At 38.8% G+C, this 12,343-nt stretch overlaps 1 protein-coding gene across 1 annotated transcript in view; it reads right to left on the bottom strand.

Annotated features, from left to right (window-relative positions):
- Window positions 1-7,322: 7,322 nt before the first annotated feature.
- Window positions 7,323-12,343, bottom strand: part of fnbp1l (formin binding protein 1-like) — a 50,490-nt gene continuing 45,469 nt past the window's right edge. The window contains exons 10-15 of the mRNA XM_042415947.1: window positions 11,458-11,567; window positions 10,972-11,104; window positions 10,639-10,733; window positions 9,770-9,945; window positions 8,708-8,745; window positions 7,323-8,387 (exon numbers count right to left, since the gene is read on the bottom strand). Coding sequence (XP_042271881.1) covers window positions 8,247-8,387; window positions 8,708-8,745; window positions 9,770-9,945; window positions 10,639-10,733; window positions 10,972-11,104; window positions 11,458-11,567 — 693 coding nt within the window. The 3' untranslated portion in view covers window positions 7,323-8,246. The remainder of the gene's footprint in view (window positions 8,388-8,707; window positions 8,746-9,769; window positions 9,946-10,638; window positions 10,734-10,971; window positions 11,105-11,457; window positions 11,568-12,343) is intronic.

Below are 12,343 nucleotides of genomic sequence, written 5' to 3' on the forward strand. Positions count from 1 at the left end.
TGTGGAGGTCAAACCGGCTGAATTATTTTTGCACGTGTGACAGAGTTTAAAAATACAATTATGATTTCACATCTTGGATGAAAACCTGGATACTTCTGGCTTTGTTTTGAACTGTTTTTGTCACGAGTACCGGTGATTTCTGATGTTTAAGGACTAAGATAATTTACTTCTGCTTTATGTTGGCGACTGAATTTCAGACACTTAAATCATTAAACTGTTAATTTCACATGAACCATCACTCTAAACGTCACTCTCAGGTCTCATCTGGCAAAGTTAGACGTTAGAAGTTACCGTTTTACTAAACATTCAGACTTTATTCAGCTGTTAAAAGTCTTTGCTTTTCTTCTTCCCTCACCGATGAAACAGCACCGACACAAATCTGCTTTTCATTGCTGTTTATTTGAACAATATCTTGGAAGAGAGAGAGAAGAAAAAAAAAAAAAAAAGCATTTTTGTTCACAAAGTGTCTGACAACATTCAAAGTAAAAAGATGTGCACAATAATGGAAAGAGAAGTACTGCCATCGGTTATTACAACATATACAACATGGTAAAAACACACAGATCTACATGGATTTGACATGTTAATAACCTGTAGAAACATCTTGTACCTGCTGCTGTGACGAGATGTTGACGCTGAGAGAGAGAGAGAAAAAAAAGGGTTTCGTCACGACCCTCTGGAGTTAAACAGCCGGACCAGTATCTGTACAAAGTCTCCACAGGATGATCAGGTTTTTTTTTTAATTATTATTATTAAAAAAAGAAGAGGAATGTAGAGAAGAACATGTCTGGTTTTTGCTGAGTGGTAAACAGCACCATGCTCACAGTAGCTTGGCAGGTTTCAGTAAAGCACTGTTTTACAAGAACGTACTGCAAACTTTATCATATCTAGCATTTCAAAGCTCATCTGCTAATATGTGGTTTTGCGTTAATATTCAAAACTACAGCACAGTGGCTATTATAAGTATGCGGCTCACAGTTTTTACAGGCATATTAATTAGTAAGAAGCTTTACTCTTTAATGGGATGTTTGGTAAAATGCGCTCACTTGAAAAGCTGCTATTGACAATCATGATTAAAGGGGCAGTACACTCTAAACATGCCTATGAAATGAACTAAAGAGGCAAATTTAGGAGAAAAAAACAACATGAAATTTGAAATGCACCGTCTATTTAAGAGTTAAACAGTCTATGAGTTAGTAAAAATGCCCTGCAGACAGCTACACAAAGTCATTTCCTAGACACAGAGGTGACTACTTCTATACATTACTGCCCTTTATCCTCATGTTACATCCATCAAAGGATTATATCACCTCAACAATCTGAATAAGTCCTGCCTGGCTTCGTCTTACGTGAGTGCACATTTTTAATTACAAGTCAGGTAATCGGTTTATTAATTTATGTAATTTATCGAGCAAAAACTGCCAAATATTCAGCAGTCCCGGTTTCTAAAATGTGAGTATTTGCTGCTTTCTCTTTGTTTTATGTGATGTAAATTGAATATCTTTGGGTTTTTTGGACTGTTTGTTGAACAAACGTAGCGATTGGAAGACATCTTCTTGGACTTTTGATAGGCGTTTTTCACTATTTTTGACTATTTAATAGACTAAAGAATTTATAAAACATTTATATTAATAATAATAATAATAATAATAATAATTAATCGCAGCCCTAATTACTTTAATATTTAATTAACAGTATGACAGCATGACAACTGAAACAAACAAAAAAAAAACCATGTAACACTTTATTGCACATATCTGATATCATGGTTTTCAGCTCAAATTAGGAGTTTGTTCTTATTTGGAAGACCATAATATCAGATATGTATACAGATCAATAAAAAGCAGTGATAGATCTGTGCACAGGTTTACAAGGCATCGTCATACTGTAAAAGTAAAAGGCTGACAAACTGCAGAGACTGATAAGTTTGTTTCATTTGCACCATTTTGCATCCCAAATCAGCAGAGAGAGGGCGTCTTAAGGAGGCACGCCGCTAATTTAACAAATCAAAATTGCGTGATTAAGCACACGACTCAACCTGATGATATGTTGTATATGGTGGATATGTTGGCTTGGGCTTTAAGACTCCAAATTTGTAACCAGATGACTCTGTTACAAACTGGAGGTGTGCAGTTTGAAAGATGCAGTTAGGCAATGATGGTCTAATAAAAGCTGCATTATGGGAAATGTAGGCTCCAGCGTTTTTTTGGAGCTTGCACCATATTTAGGGACTAAAAGTGAAGAAATCTCTGCTTTTGCTGCTTGATTTTGACCGTTCTTGTTTTAACCTGTTTCTCTCGCGACTTTACGGAAGTGCAATATATCAAATCATTGACACCCCCTTTAACGTCCGACGCAAATCAGTCACAGATAGGAGAGGAAATGTGGAGTAGCGTGGCTGGGGAAAGTTCAAGTAACAACATCTACAGCATCATTCTGTACATTTCACAGCTTCATCGAAGAAACACAGATCACAACTAAGGCGTGAACACCTGCTGCTTAGATTAACTTGACAAGAGAGGGTTTGTTAGTGGCATTTTTGTCTTAAATAGCATCAAAAGGAAGTCGAACTTTACGTCAGGTGTGTAATTTTGTTAGTCTATTGAACGAATACAGTGACTAGTTTTAAAAAAAACAAAAACACCAGAGACTTTAAAAGCTGATCGAGACGAATCAATGAATTCAAAGAATCTAGAAAATCATGCAAAAAAAGTTGCTCGTCAAGAGTTAGAAAAGGAGTATAAAAACCAGTAAGAGAAAATTACCAGAGCCTTTTTTTTTGTTTCTCGCTGCTACACAGTGGTCATTCATAAAGTCCACAACTCCCTCCGCAGACAACACAGACCTTCATCCATTCATTCATTCACTCACTCTTTCTTTTAATCAGATTCAAATGCTGTAGTACTTCAGGGCAAAGTGCATCGGTTCAATCCAAACCTTACTGTCTTCATGAAGAGTATCAATCAAACAAACCTAAAAACAATCACCATGGAAACACATTCAGCATGACATTAAAAGATGTTAATATATACAAATCATTCAATGGTAAAAACTAACATCACGCGTATAACTCAGGCATGTGTGCACACTTTTACACGTTAATGTGTATGGAAAGCCAAGGGGGTCAAAAACACGTCGCCTGCTTTCGATCTGTTTGGCCTTCCATAAAATGTGCATACACGTCATCGATTCATGCGCGCGTGTGTCGTCACATTCACAAATACAATTGATTAAATGGAAAAAAAAAAAACTTGTCATGGAGATGTAGTTGAGAGTCCTCCCCCAAGGAGGTGGGGCTGAGCCCAGGTGGCTGATGGGAGATGTAGTCAGGTGGAAGAGCAGACACATCCAGATATGTGTGTGTGTGGAATAATAATCCCTCCACAGTAAAACAACAATAAGTTTTAAGGCAGAGTCTGACTGCAAAGACATCGAAGCTCCTCTTTTTTTTCTTTTGTTTGGTGTTATTAAAAGTGTCCCAGTCCCGCTGGAGCTGAGCTGTGGTTTGGTGAGGAAACGCTGCCATCTGCTGGTCAACTGGTGGAATTGCAACCCGGGAGAAGAAGAAGAGGAGGACAGGTGGGAAAAGGAGAGGAAGAAAGAGAGGAGTAGAGAGGTCCTGTATTCATCTGATAGTCCTGCCTAATGAGTAGCTCTGATTTGACCCAGCTGCTGTTCGGGAGATCGTATAAATAAATAAATCATGCTGGAAACTCATTAGAACATCATGACGACATTGCATTCAACATACAACACAGTTCAGACAGCCAGAGTTGCACACACGCTCTTATAAAGTTGCAGATGAAACGCCTGATCGTGTTTGGGAGACATTAATGACACGTTAAGGACAAGCGACTGTAATGTGGGTGACACATGAAGGCAGGCATGAGGAGCAGAGTGGCTCAGGCAGGCAGGCAGGCAGGCAGGCAGACATCACCAATAGAGCACAGATGATGATGATGATAACAAGGATGAGTTAAAACAGTGCGGCACTGATATTGTTAGTGGCAGCAAATAAGAAAAACTGACCCTGAAAGATGATAAACCCTGATAATTCTGAGCTGCTGTTTCTCTCGGGAGCTGGATCAAAGGTTTAGAGGAAAAGATTAAATAGCTGATAGCATGATTCATGGGATATGGTAAAGGGGAAAAAATGTGAATCTGTAAAATTAAGAATGTTTTACTCACAAGAAAAGTAAAACAGATTAAAGATGCAAGCTGACATGCTAGTTTATTTTATTATTAACCTTGGAAACAGCAGTTTGACCAAAAAAAAAAAAAAAAAAATGCTCATCACAAGGTCCACTTACTTGTTGTTTCCAAAGCCTTCAGCTACATCTCATGACCTTCCCCAGTGGATGAAGTTGCTCAGACATCCTGTCATTCAAGTAAGTGGAATTTGTGATGAGAATATTTTGTCAGGATGCTATTTTGTGGTTTGTGGAACCCATTTATTAGAGCGATAAATGCTAATAAAATAAACTTAAATTCCACTACAAAAGGGCTTAGATAAACTTTCCCAAAACACTCTGACCAGCACCTTACAGAGAAGAGACTGACTTTAATTCACACCACATCAAGAGAGGAAAGACTGCTGTTGCTGCACTGCTCTCCGAGTTAAAACTTTCAAGTCGAGGATGGGGCGTAAAAAGCAAAATCCTTGAATTTTTCAAATCAGAGAGAGGATCAGCAGGTCTGTTCCCCTTGATGTGATTAGATTTGCTCTTAATCAAAACTGTTAAAAGACGTGTAGCCATCACAGAAGTCCCGCCTTATCAGGCTCTTACAGACCAGGAAGCGACAAATTGATGCATTTGCTAATTTCGATAAATACCTGGCAGTAGTTTTGTCTTCCAGCAGTGGCAGAAAGAAAAAAATGTGTTCTCTGCCACTTCTCCTCAAGTCTGTCAAACCTGTACTGCTTGAAACTGGATGCAGAGAAGATAAGTGTGTATTTCTAGTGAGACCTGCTGTTATCAGGTTTAGCTGAATCTGCTGTTGTTGCTTTCTGGTCTGAAAAGGCCTTTACAGACTCTACTAAAAAAAGCCCTGGGACTTCTCCAGTGGCTACCACATTAAGATATTAAATGATAAAAGTGCCTGTTTTTGGCTTTAAGGTCATCTACTCTTCAACCTACTGTATGATCCTCCCTCTTCTAGTAACCCAGAACGCTCTTTTCTTGATTATGGATTTGTGAGCATGCAGACATGCAAACCTGCCTCTCAGACCAATTCTTTTCCTTTTCTCCCCTTTCTGTCTCTTTCTTTCTCTTTCTCTCTTCCTCTCTCTCTCTCTTTCTTTCTTGGTCACCCCCACCACCAATAATCAGCAATCAGCGTGAGCCCTCCACCAGCCAATCAAATCGCCCGGCCACCCTGCAGCCCTCAGGAACCTGCAGTCACATAGAGGAGAGAGCAAGTTACTACAACGCATACACACCAAGAAAGACACACACACACATACACACACACACACACAAGTGATGGATGTTGAATAGGACGTCTGACAGAGTCAACACACTTAATTTACCGTCTTTTTTTTGTACAAAATTATAAAAACTGAGAGAGTAGTTGTCAGGTTTTCCATCAGGGCAGATGTGGAAAGTGGAAGAAAACAATCCAAAACATTTGAGGTATTCTGCAGCTTCTGCCTGTTAATGCTGTTAGCAGTCAGAGCTGCCAGCGTGATTCTTCTCTTATTCAGATTTGTTTTTCTGAGAAAGAAACTAATAAACAAAAACAAAATATAGAGCCACGTCACATGCAAACCTTTCATGGCAATCCACCCAACAGTTATCAAGATCTTCCTCTCTGACCTAATGACAGATCGTTACACGTAAGTATGCAACAACAGATCAATTTAGAAGCTTTTGAAGCATTTCTTATATCTACTAGAAGCTCTCTGTTCACAGTAGATGTAACTCAGCATGCTGTGAATGAACTGAAAAGTCCAGTGTTTAGGTTTGACTGTGCAGCAGCAGGTTCATGACCTTCTGCTAACTTTGTTTGTTTTAGTGCATTTGGCAGCTTCCACTTAACAATACATTATGATTATGTAAGAACTGATAACATGATGCCAGCAAATAAAATGGTTGCAACATTTGCCAGTTAGCTGCATACAGTGACCCAGATGGGTCATGGGAGTATTTGGCTGCTGTGATGTTTGTACTACAAGGTGTTGGCTGCAATAATAATCCTCCAAACATGAATACTGTGAGATGTTCAGGTGGCACAGCTGCTGTGCAACACCTGCGGTGCAGATTTATATCACCATGGATGCCAGTAAAAGCTGTAACGTAAGAGCTGTTTTTAATAAGCGAAGTCAACCAAGAACAGTCAGTATATGAGAGCAAAAAATATATATAACATACATGATTTATCTGAGAGAATAAGGTGAATAATCCAACTTTTGCAAACTATTCTTTCAACTTCTCTGTATCAATTCAGAGTAAGTTTTCCTAAAATGGATAAATAACTTAGACTTAAAGGCTGTTTTATTCCATGAAAAGATTAAAACCAACAATGAATTAATCCTACAAGTATTGTTGTTGATATGTCTTATTTCTCTGTGCCATAGAGCTCCATGGTTGTCCAACAAATGCACTATTTACTCCTGTTTAGAGCTGCAACTAACGATTGTTTCCTTGATGAATCAATTAACTGTATAAAATGTTAGAAAACTGTGAAAAGATGGTATTTACAATTTCTCAGAGGCCACAGTGAGATCTTCAGTTTGCTTGTTTTGTTTGACTAACAGTCTAAAGCATGAAGAAATTCAATTTACTGTCATATATGACAAGAAAAATGGTGAATCTTCATACTTGGCATTTTTGCTTGAAAAAAAGGAAACAATGAAAAGATTATTAATAGTTTCAGATTCATTTTCTGTTGATGAACTGAAGGATTAATTGACTAATGGTTGCAGCTCTGCTCCTGTTTGAGTAATATTTGTTAAAAACTAGTGTCCAGCTGTTTTAGTTTATTTTAACATAAAACTATAGATTTATTTATAAACTCTGTTGACTTTATGAGTGATTTTACAGTTGTATAAATGTCTTCTGTGGCTCTAACACGTTACAATCTGGAGATGAGGAGTTTGAAAGATGAAGGTGTTTACCAAAGATGTGAGTGCTGTTGGGTTGCATGATGGGAAATGTATGATCCAGCATTTTTGGAGCCCCTCAATTGAATCACTGCAATATACACACAGCTGAAAATCGTCCCCAACAAATACATAAAACTACAGTTCCCAACTGTTCTAGGAAATTTCTGAGCCCTTTTAAAAAATGACAATATATACTGTATTTTAGATTTATGTCCTCAGTAGGAACCAATGGGCTTGAGGCTGACAGAGTAGGGAAATGGACTAACACATTGTTGGTTTTGATCTTTTGGTCTGACAGCAAACCAACAGGATGAAACAATACTTGAACAACTTTAAAAACTCCTGTAACAACGTCAAATGTGAAAACGATTTTGTTTCTGCATTGAGGGATTTTTATACCAATCCTTTTTAACAGAATAAGAGACAAAACTCTGGTGTGATGGCACAGATAACACAAAGAAACAAAGATGTGCATGTACAAACGTACACACACACACACACACGACGCGTGCACAGCAATCACACAGAAATAAAAACAAATGAAATCAAAAGATGTCTTACACTTCAAATTGTGTCGACACATAAATCCAGTGATCTTTAAAATCAGGGAGTTTAAACATCTCACGTTTAAAAAAAAAAAAAAGAATGAAAGAAACATCACAAATAATTAAAGGAATGGATAAAAACAAAAATAAATTGTTTCTAATATATTATATAAACACTTTGTTCGATAAGAAGTGGTGTAGTCTTGACGTGGGGCTCAAAACAGCATCTTTCACACACACACACACACACACACACATGGAAATGCTTCATTTACAATATACAAATCACTCAAACACCATCAAATAGGCTCATCCTATTTGTTTTTGTGCTCATTCACTCACCTCTGACACATCAGTTCCACAGATATGAGAGGATGAATGATTACAGGGTTAGAGGAATAAACAGACAGCAGGACAAAGAGAGAGAGAGAGAGAGAGAGCGATGGGATGAGAACCAGAAGAGGGAAACAGATGAATGTCCATGCGGGTGTACGGATGCTGTCTTTTTCCTTTGCGGTGTTATCTCGAGGAGCAGAAAGCGGGGTAATGGAGAGACGGACAGAGGGATGGTTGAGAGGACAGAGGACAGTGTAGCTTCAGATGTAAGTGACAGCACCTTTGCTGTTTTTCTCCATGGTGATTTCTACGTAGGAGGTGGGGACGTAGCCCTCCTCCCCGCTCTGCTTCCTCGCCCTCGTCCAGCCGTCGCCTTTATCCTCCTCGATGATGTACAACACCTGGAGGCAACAAGAAAGAATTGTTTTAATGATTAATTCGTGGATGATACGTTGTTATAATGACCCAAAAGCTCAACTATTATTAAATGCATCTGCTGATCGTAAACTGATTAGAAAGTGATCCTTATAGACAAAATCCAGTATATATTTATACAATAATCATCATCTGGTAACCATGGTAACACTGGAAATATCTGAAGTCAGAAATGTTCAAAACCTGCACACAGAAGCTTTAAATATTAAAATGTTGAAATGTGTCTTTTACAGCAAATACACAAAATGATACATACAATAAAATGAAGATAAAAATGATAAATCACCTCGTCTTCTGCCATCACCAGCGTCCCCTCGTTCTGACCTGAGAGTCAAACAAAAACATAGATTTAACACACAGAAAGGTTTTTGTCATAAAAGACTGAAGATATTTGGTTAATGGTGAGTGAACTGCATTTGTTTAGTATTTTACACAAAGCTCTTTACAACGAGCCTCTCATTTAACCACACACACACACATGCTCACACACACACTGATAGCAGCCATGCAAAGCACTAGTCTGACCATCGGGAGCAATTTGGGATTCAGTGTTTTGCTAAAGGACACTTTGACATGTAGGCAGGAGGAGCCGGGGATCGCACCGCCAACCCTGCCATAGAAATAGATGACCTGCAGCCGCCCATTTGTAGATTGTTTATTTTCTGTTAGTGCACATAATTATAATATCATATTTACAACATAGTGGATTATCTCGAATGGATAATGTAAAAACGCTCTGCTTTACACGCTCTAATCCAAGATGCTGGTCAGGTTAGACTTTTCAGGTGATGTAACACTCCTCTTGGAAGACATACTGAAGGTCCACATGTCAACAGCAACTCACGTTTATTTCATTTTTAAACTTATAACTCGGCTACCAGGGAATAGATCATGTGACCACTGAGATATCTGACTGACTGTTTTTCTGTCTTTTTTTAGCTTGTTAGCTAACTAACCCTGGTGTCTGTGCAGGTAACCATTACTTCCTTCTTGTCAAACACATCTAATGTTTTACAGTTGTTACCATTTGGTGGCTTGTAGCTTTAGAAAGTAGCAACATGCTAACATTATCATGGGTTTTTCTGCCAAGTTAGCCACCTGGCTAATTAGCATTGAAAACCAAAAACCAATAGTTTATTTGGTTCAATACGGCTCTATTTCCATTGAGAAGGCACGGCAATGATTTCCTACATTACACACAGATAACACAACTTTTAAGCTCTTTCAATATCTTGGTTGTATTTGCATCTTAAATTATATCTTTTTCCTAGATTACCTGTCATTAACATGGCCTTAAGTCTGCTAGAAGATTTATGACAGGACAAACATTTTGCGCTGCAGTCCTTACCATCGAAGGAGTACAGAGCTTTGCAGTGTCCGATGACGGGCAGCGGGTCGTCGTCGTCGAATTCGTCATCAAACTCGTGGGGGTCGGGGTTCGGGTGCCCGGGCTGTGGAGGACTGGTGCGGTGATGAGGTGTGTGATGTTCCTGACTGGTGTCGTCTGTATAACTGCCCTCAGGACTGATGGGAAGAGGCAGCAGGAGTGAGTTGTGTGTTTAAAAGGACTAAAATATGGCACCGCTTCTTGTTTCTCCAGAATTTCCTAATGATGCACTAATAACTTTCCTGGAGATAACTATATATTCTGGTACTGGTTGCTGGGAAAACAGGAATTCCCTTTAAAGAAAAGCTCCATTCAAAACCAAGTAATTATTCATTCATTACTCAGTTATTATCGGAAACTTTATTTTCATACATTTTGAATGCACATTTGCATGTTCAGCTGACCTGCTGAGCACTGACGAAAAAACTTTCTGGGTTACACCAGCGACTAACTCAAATCTATCAACTGGAAGCATACCAACTGAATACTATCAGTTCCCCTGTTATTAGTAATAAATTATACGGTCCTGTCTTAGAAACATCCAAGGAAATGATTTGGAGATTATGAACACATAAAAGTTAAGTTTGTATTGGACAAAAAACCCTCTAAAGCCAGTGAATGTGATTTTGAAAGGACTGGACTAATAACATGCTTAATAAATAAGTCTTTTATTTTGTAGAGACGCTCATGGATCACATCTTGGTAAAGACTGATTATTCTGTGATAAGATTACTGTAGTCCCTTTACTAGTTAATACCTAATATTTGAATATGTGCAATGAACAGCTCTCTACTTGTTAGTGCATGGTGTATGTGTGTGAAGGTGTTTACCTCTCTCTGCCTTGAGGAGTGTGATGGTGGTTGTCGGCGCTGTGTCTTCTGTCTCCTCTGGAGCTCTGCTTTCCCTCCACCTCAGATAACCAAGTCTGTGAACAGATCGTAGTAGGAGACTTCTGTTAATATTACAATAAATATGTTTGTATTGACAGCATCATTATACAGTACAGACTGAATATCATTTTGGGCAGTTGACCAAGAGGTGGTGCTATTGGCAACAGAACGGGCCAGAAGCTGTATATTTCATTGAGTTGATTCACTGAGTTCATTGAGTTCATCCCTCACCTATATCTCTAACTTCAATCCACACCTCCTCCCTTTCTTTACCTCGTTTTTGTGAATTTCGGAGCGCAGCTTCTCCATGTTACATATGGTCTCTGATATTTTGGGCTGCAGGCTGCTGGGGTCTCCCATCTGAGGATTCTTCTCATACACGTCCTTCATCTTGTTCAGAGCGTCTCTGAAAGACACACAAACATGCACACATGAAGGTGATGGGACAGACTAATAATAATAATAATAATAATAAGCAGTTCATACATCATTAAAATCAGGATAAACATAAACATCCACACTATACTACACGTTATCTACGGTGCTTTTCCATGATTCTTTTGTTCCTAGTAGCCTTGCACATCATTACCCTGCAGCTGCATCACAGTGTCAGACTGCTCACACTCTGGCTGTAGATCTCTGCAGAGACTAGAGCCTGATTGTTGAGGCCACAGCTAAACAGCAGATATCATACGTCATAAGTTTAATTTTCTTGATTTTCCTGGATATGTGCTGACTGGAAAGGACTGGTCATTGTACCTCTGATCCATCTCTTTCTGGAGTTCCTTGCTGAGTTCATCGATCCTCTGCTGCAGCCTCTTCCTCCTCTGCTCGGGGGGCAAGTGGCTGAAATCTTCCAGAGATGGGGCCTGGTGGAAAGAAACAGCATTGGTGGTTCAATGCTCCTTCATAGCTTAAACAAACACTGGGTCACACGAATCAACTCGGTGTTAGTGATGTGAGAGAAGAAACTGAGGAAAATATAACAGGTGGAATAAAGATTATGGTGTATGTTTGTCTGAGGTTTGGACAGCGCTGTTATGACAGTAACTAACACTTGTTTCCAGTGTTTTTATTAAAGCCTGGAAGCTGTAGTTTGGTTTGGAGTTTGTGCCTCCATCAGTTAACACGCTTATCATCGAGTGACATTTAAAAATAAGCAAACTAAATTGGAGTTTAACTGCTGCGCTTACGTGAGGGAAGAGTGAGTCATACACCAGGCAGATAATTCCTCTGCTGTTAATGGTTCTTCCTCAATCACAAAAAAAAAAAAACAACAACCCTCAAACAAACCTGAAAATGTCTGCTGACTGATGTGCCAAACATTCCGATAAATGTAAGAAAAAAATTACAAATCAACAACAGGTGCTGATCCTGAATATTTGGATACAGATACTTGTTCTGCAGTTTGGTACTCCAAGTGTTCAGACACTTTATTTTTTCCTCCCTGTTGCTTCATAAAAACAATTATTTGACTTCTAGAGTGGCCCAATTTCCCTTTTAGGTCCATTTAAGTGTCAATAAGGACCTGGAAATGGAGTGCAATGCTACATTTTTGGAAAAACTGCTGCTTTAAAACTGGGGTACATTCTAACCTGAAAAGGACCAATATCTAACTATCACTACTTAGTTTATATACTGTGTT

The sequence above is a fragment of the Thunnus maccoyii genome, chromosome 7 (genome assembly GCF_910596095.1).
Source record: "Thunnus maccoyii chromosome 7, fThuMac1.1, whole genome shotgun sequence".
Classification (NCBI taxonomy): domain Eukaryota; kingdom Metazoa; phylum Chordata; class Actinopteri; order Scombriformes; family Scombridae; genus Thunnus; species Thunnus maccoyii.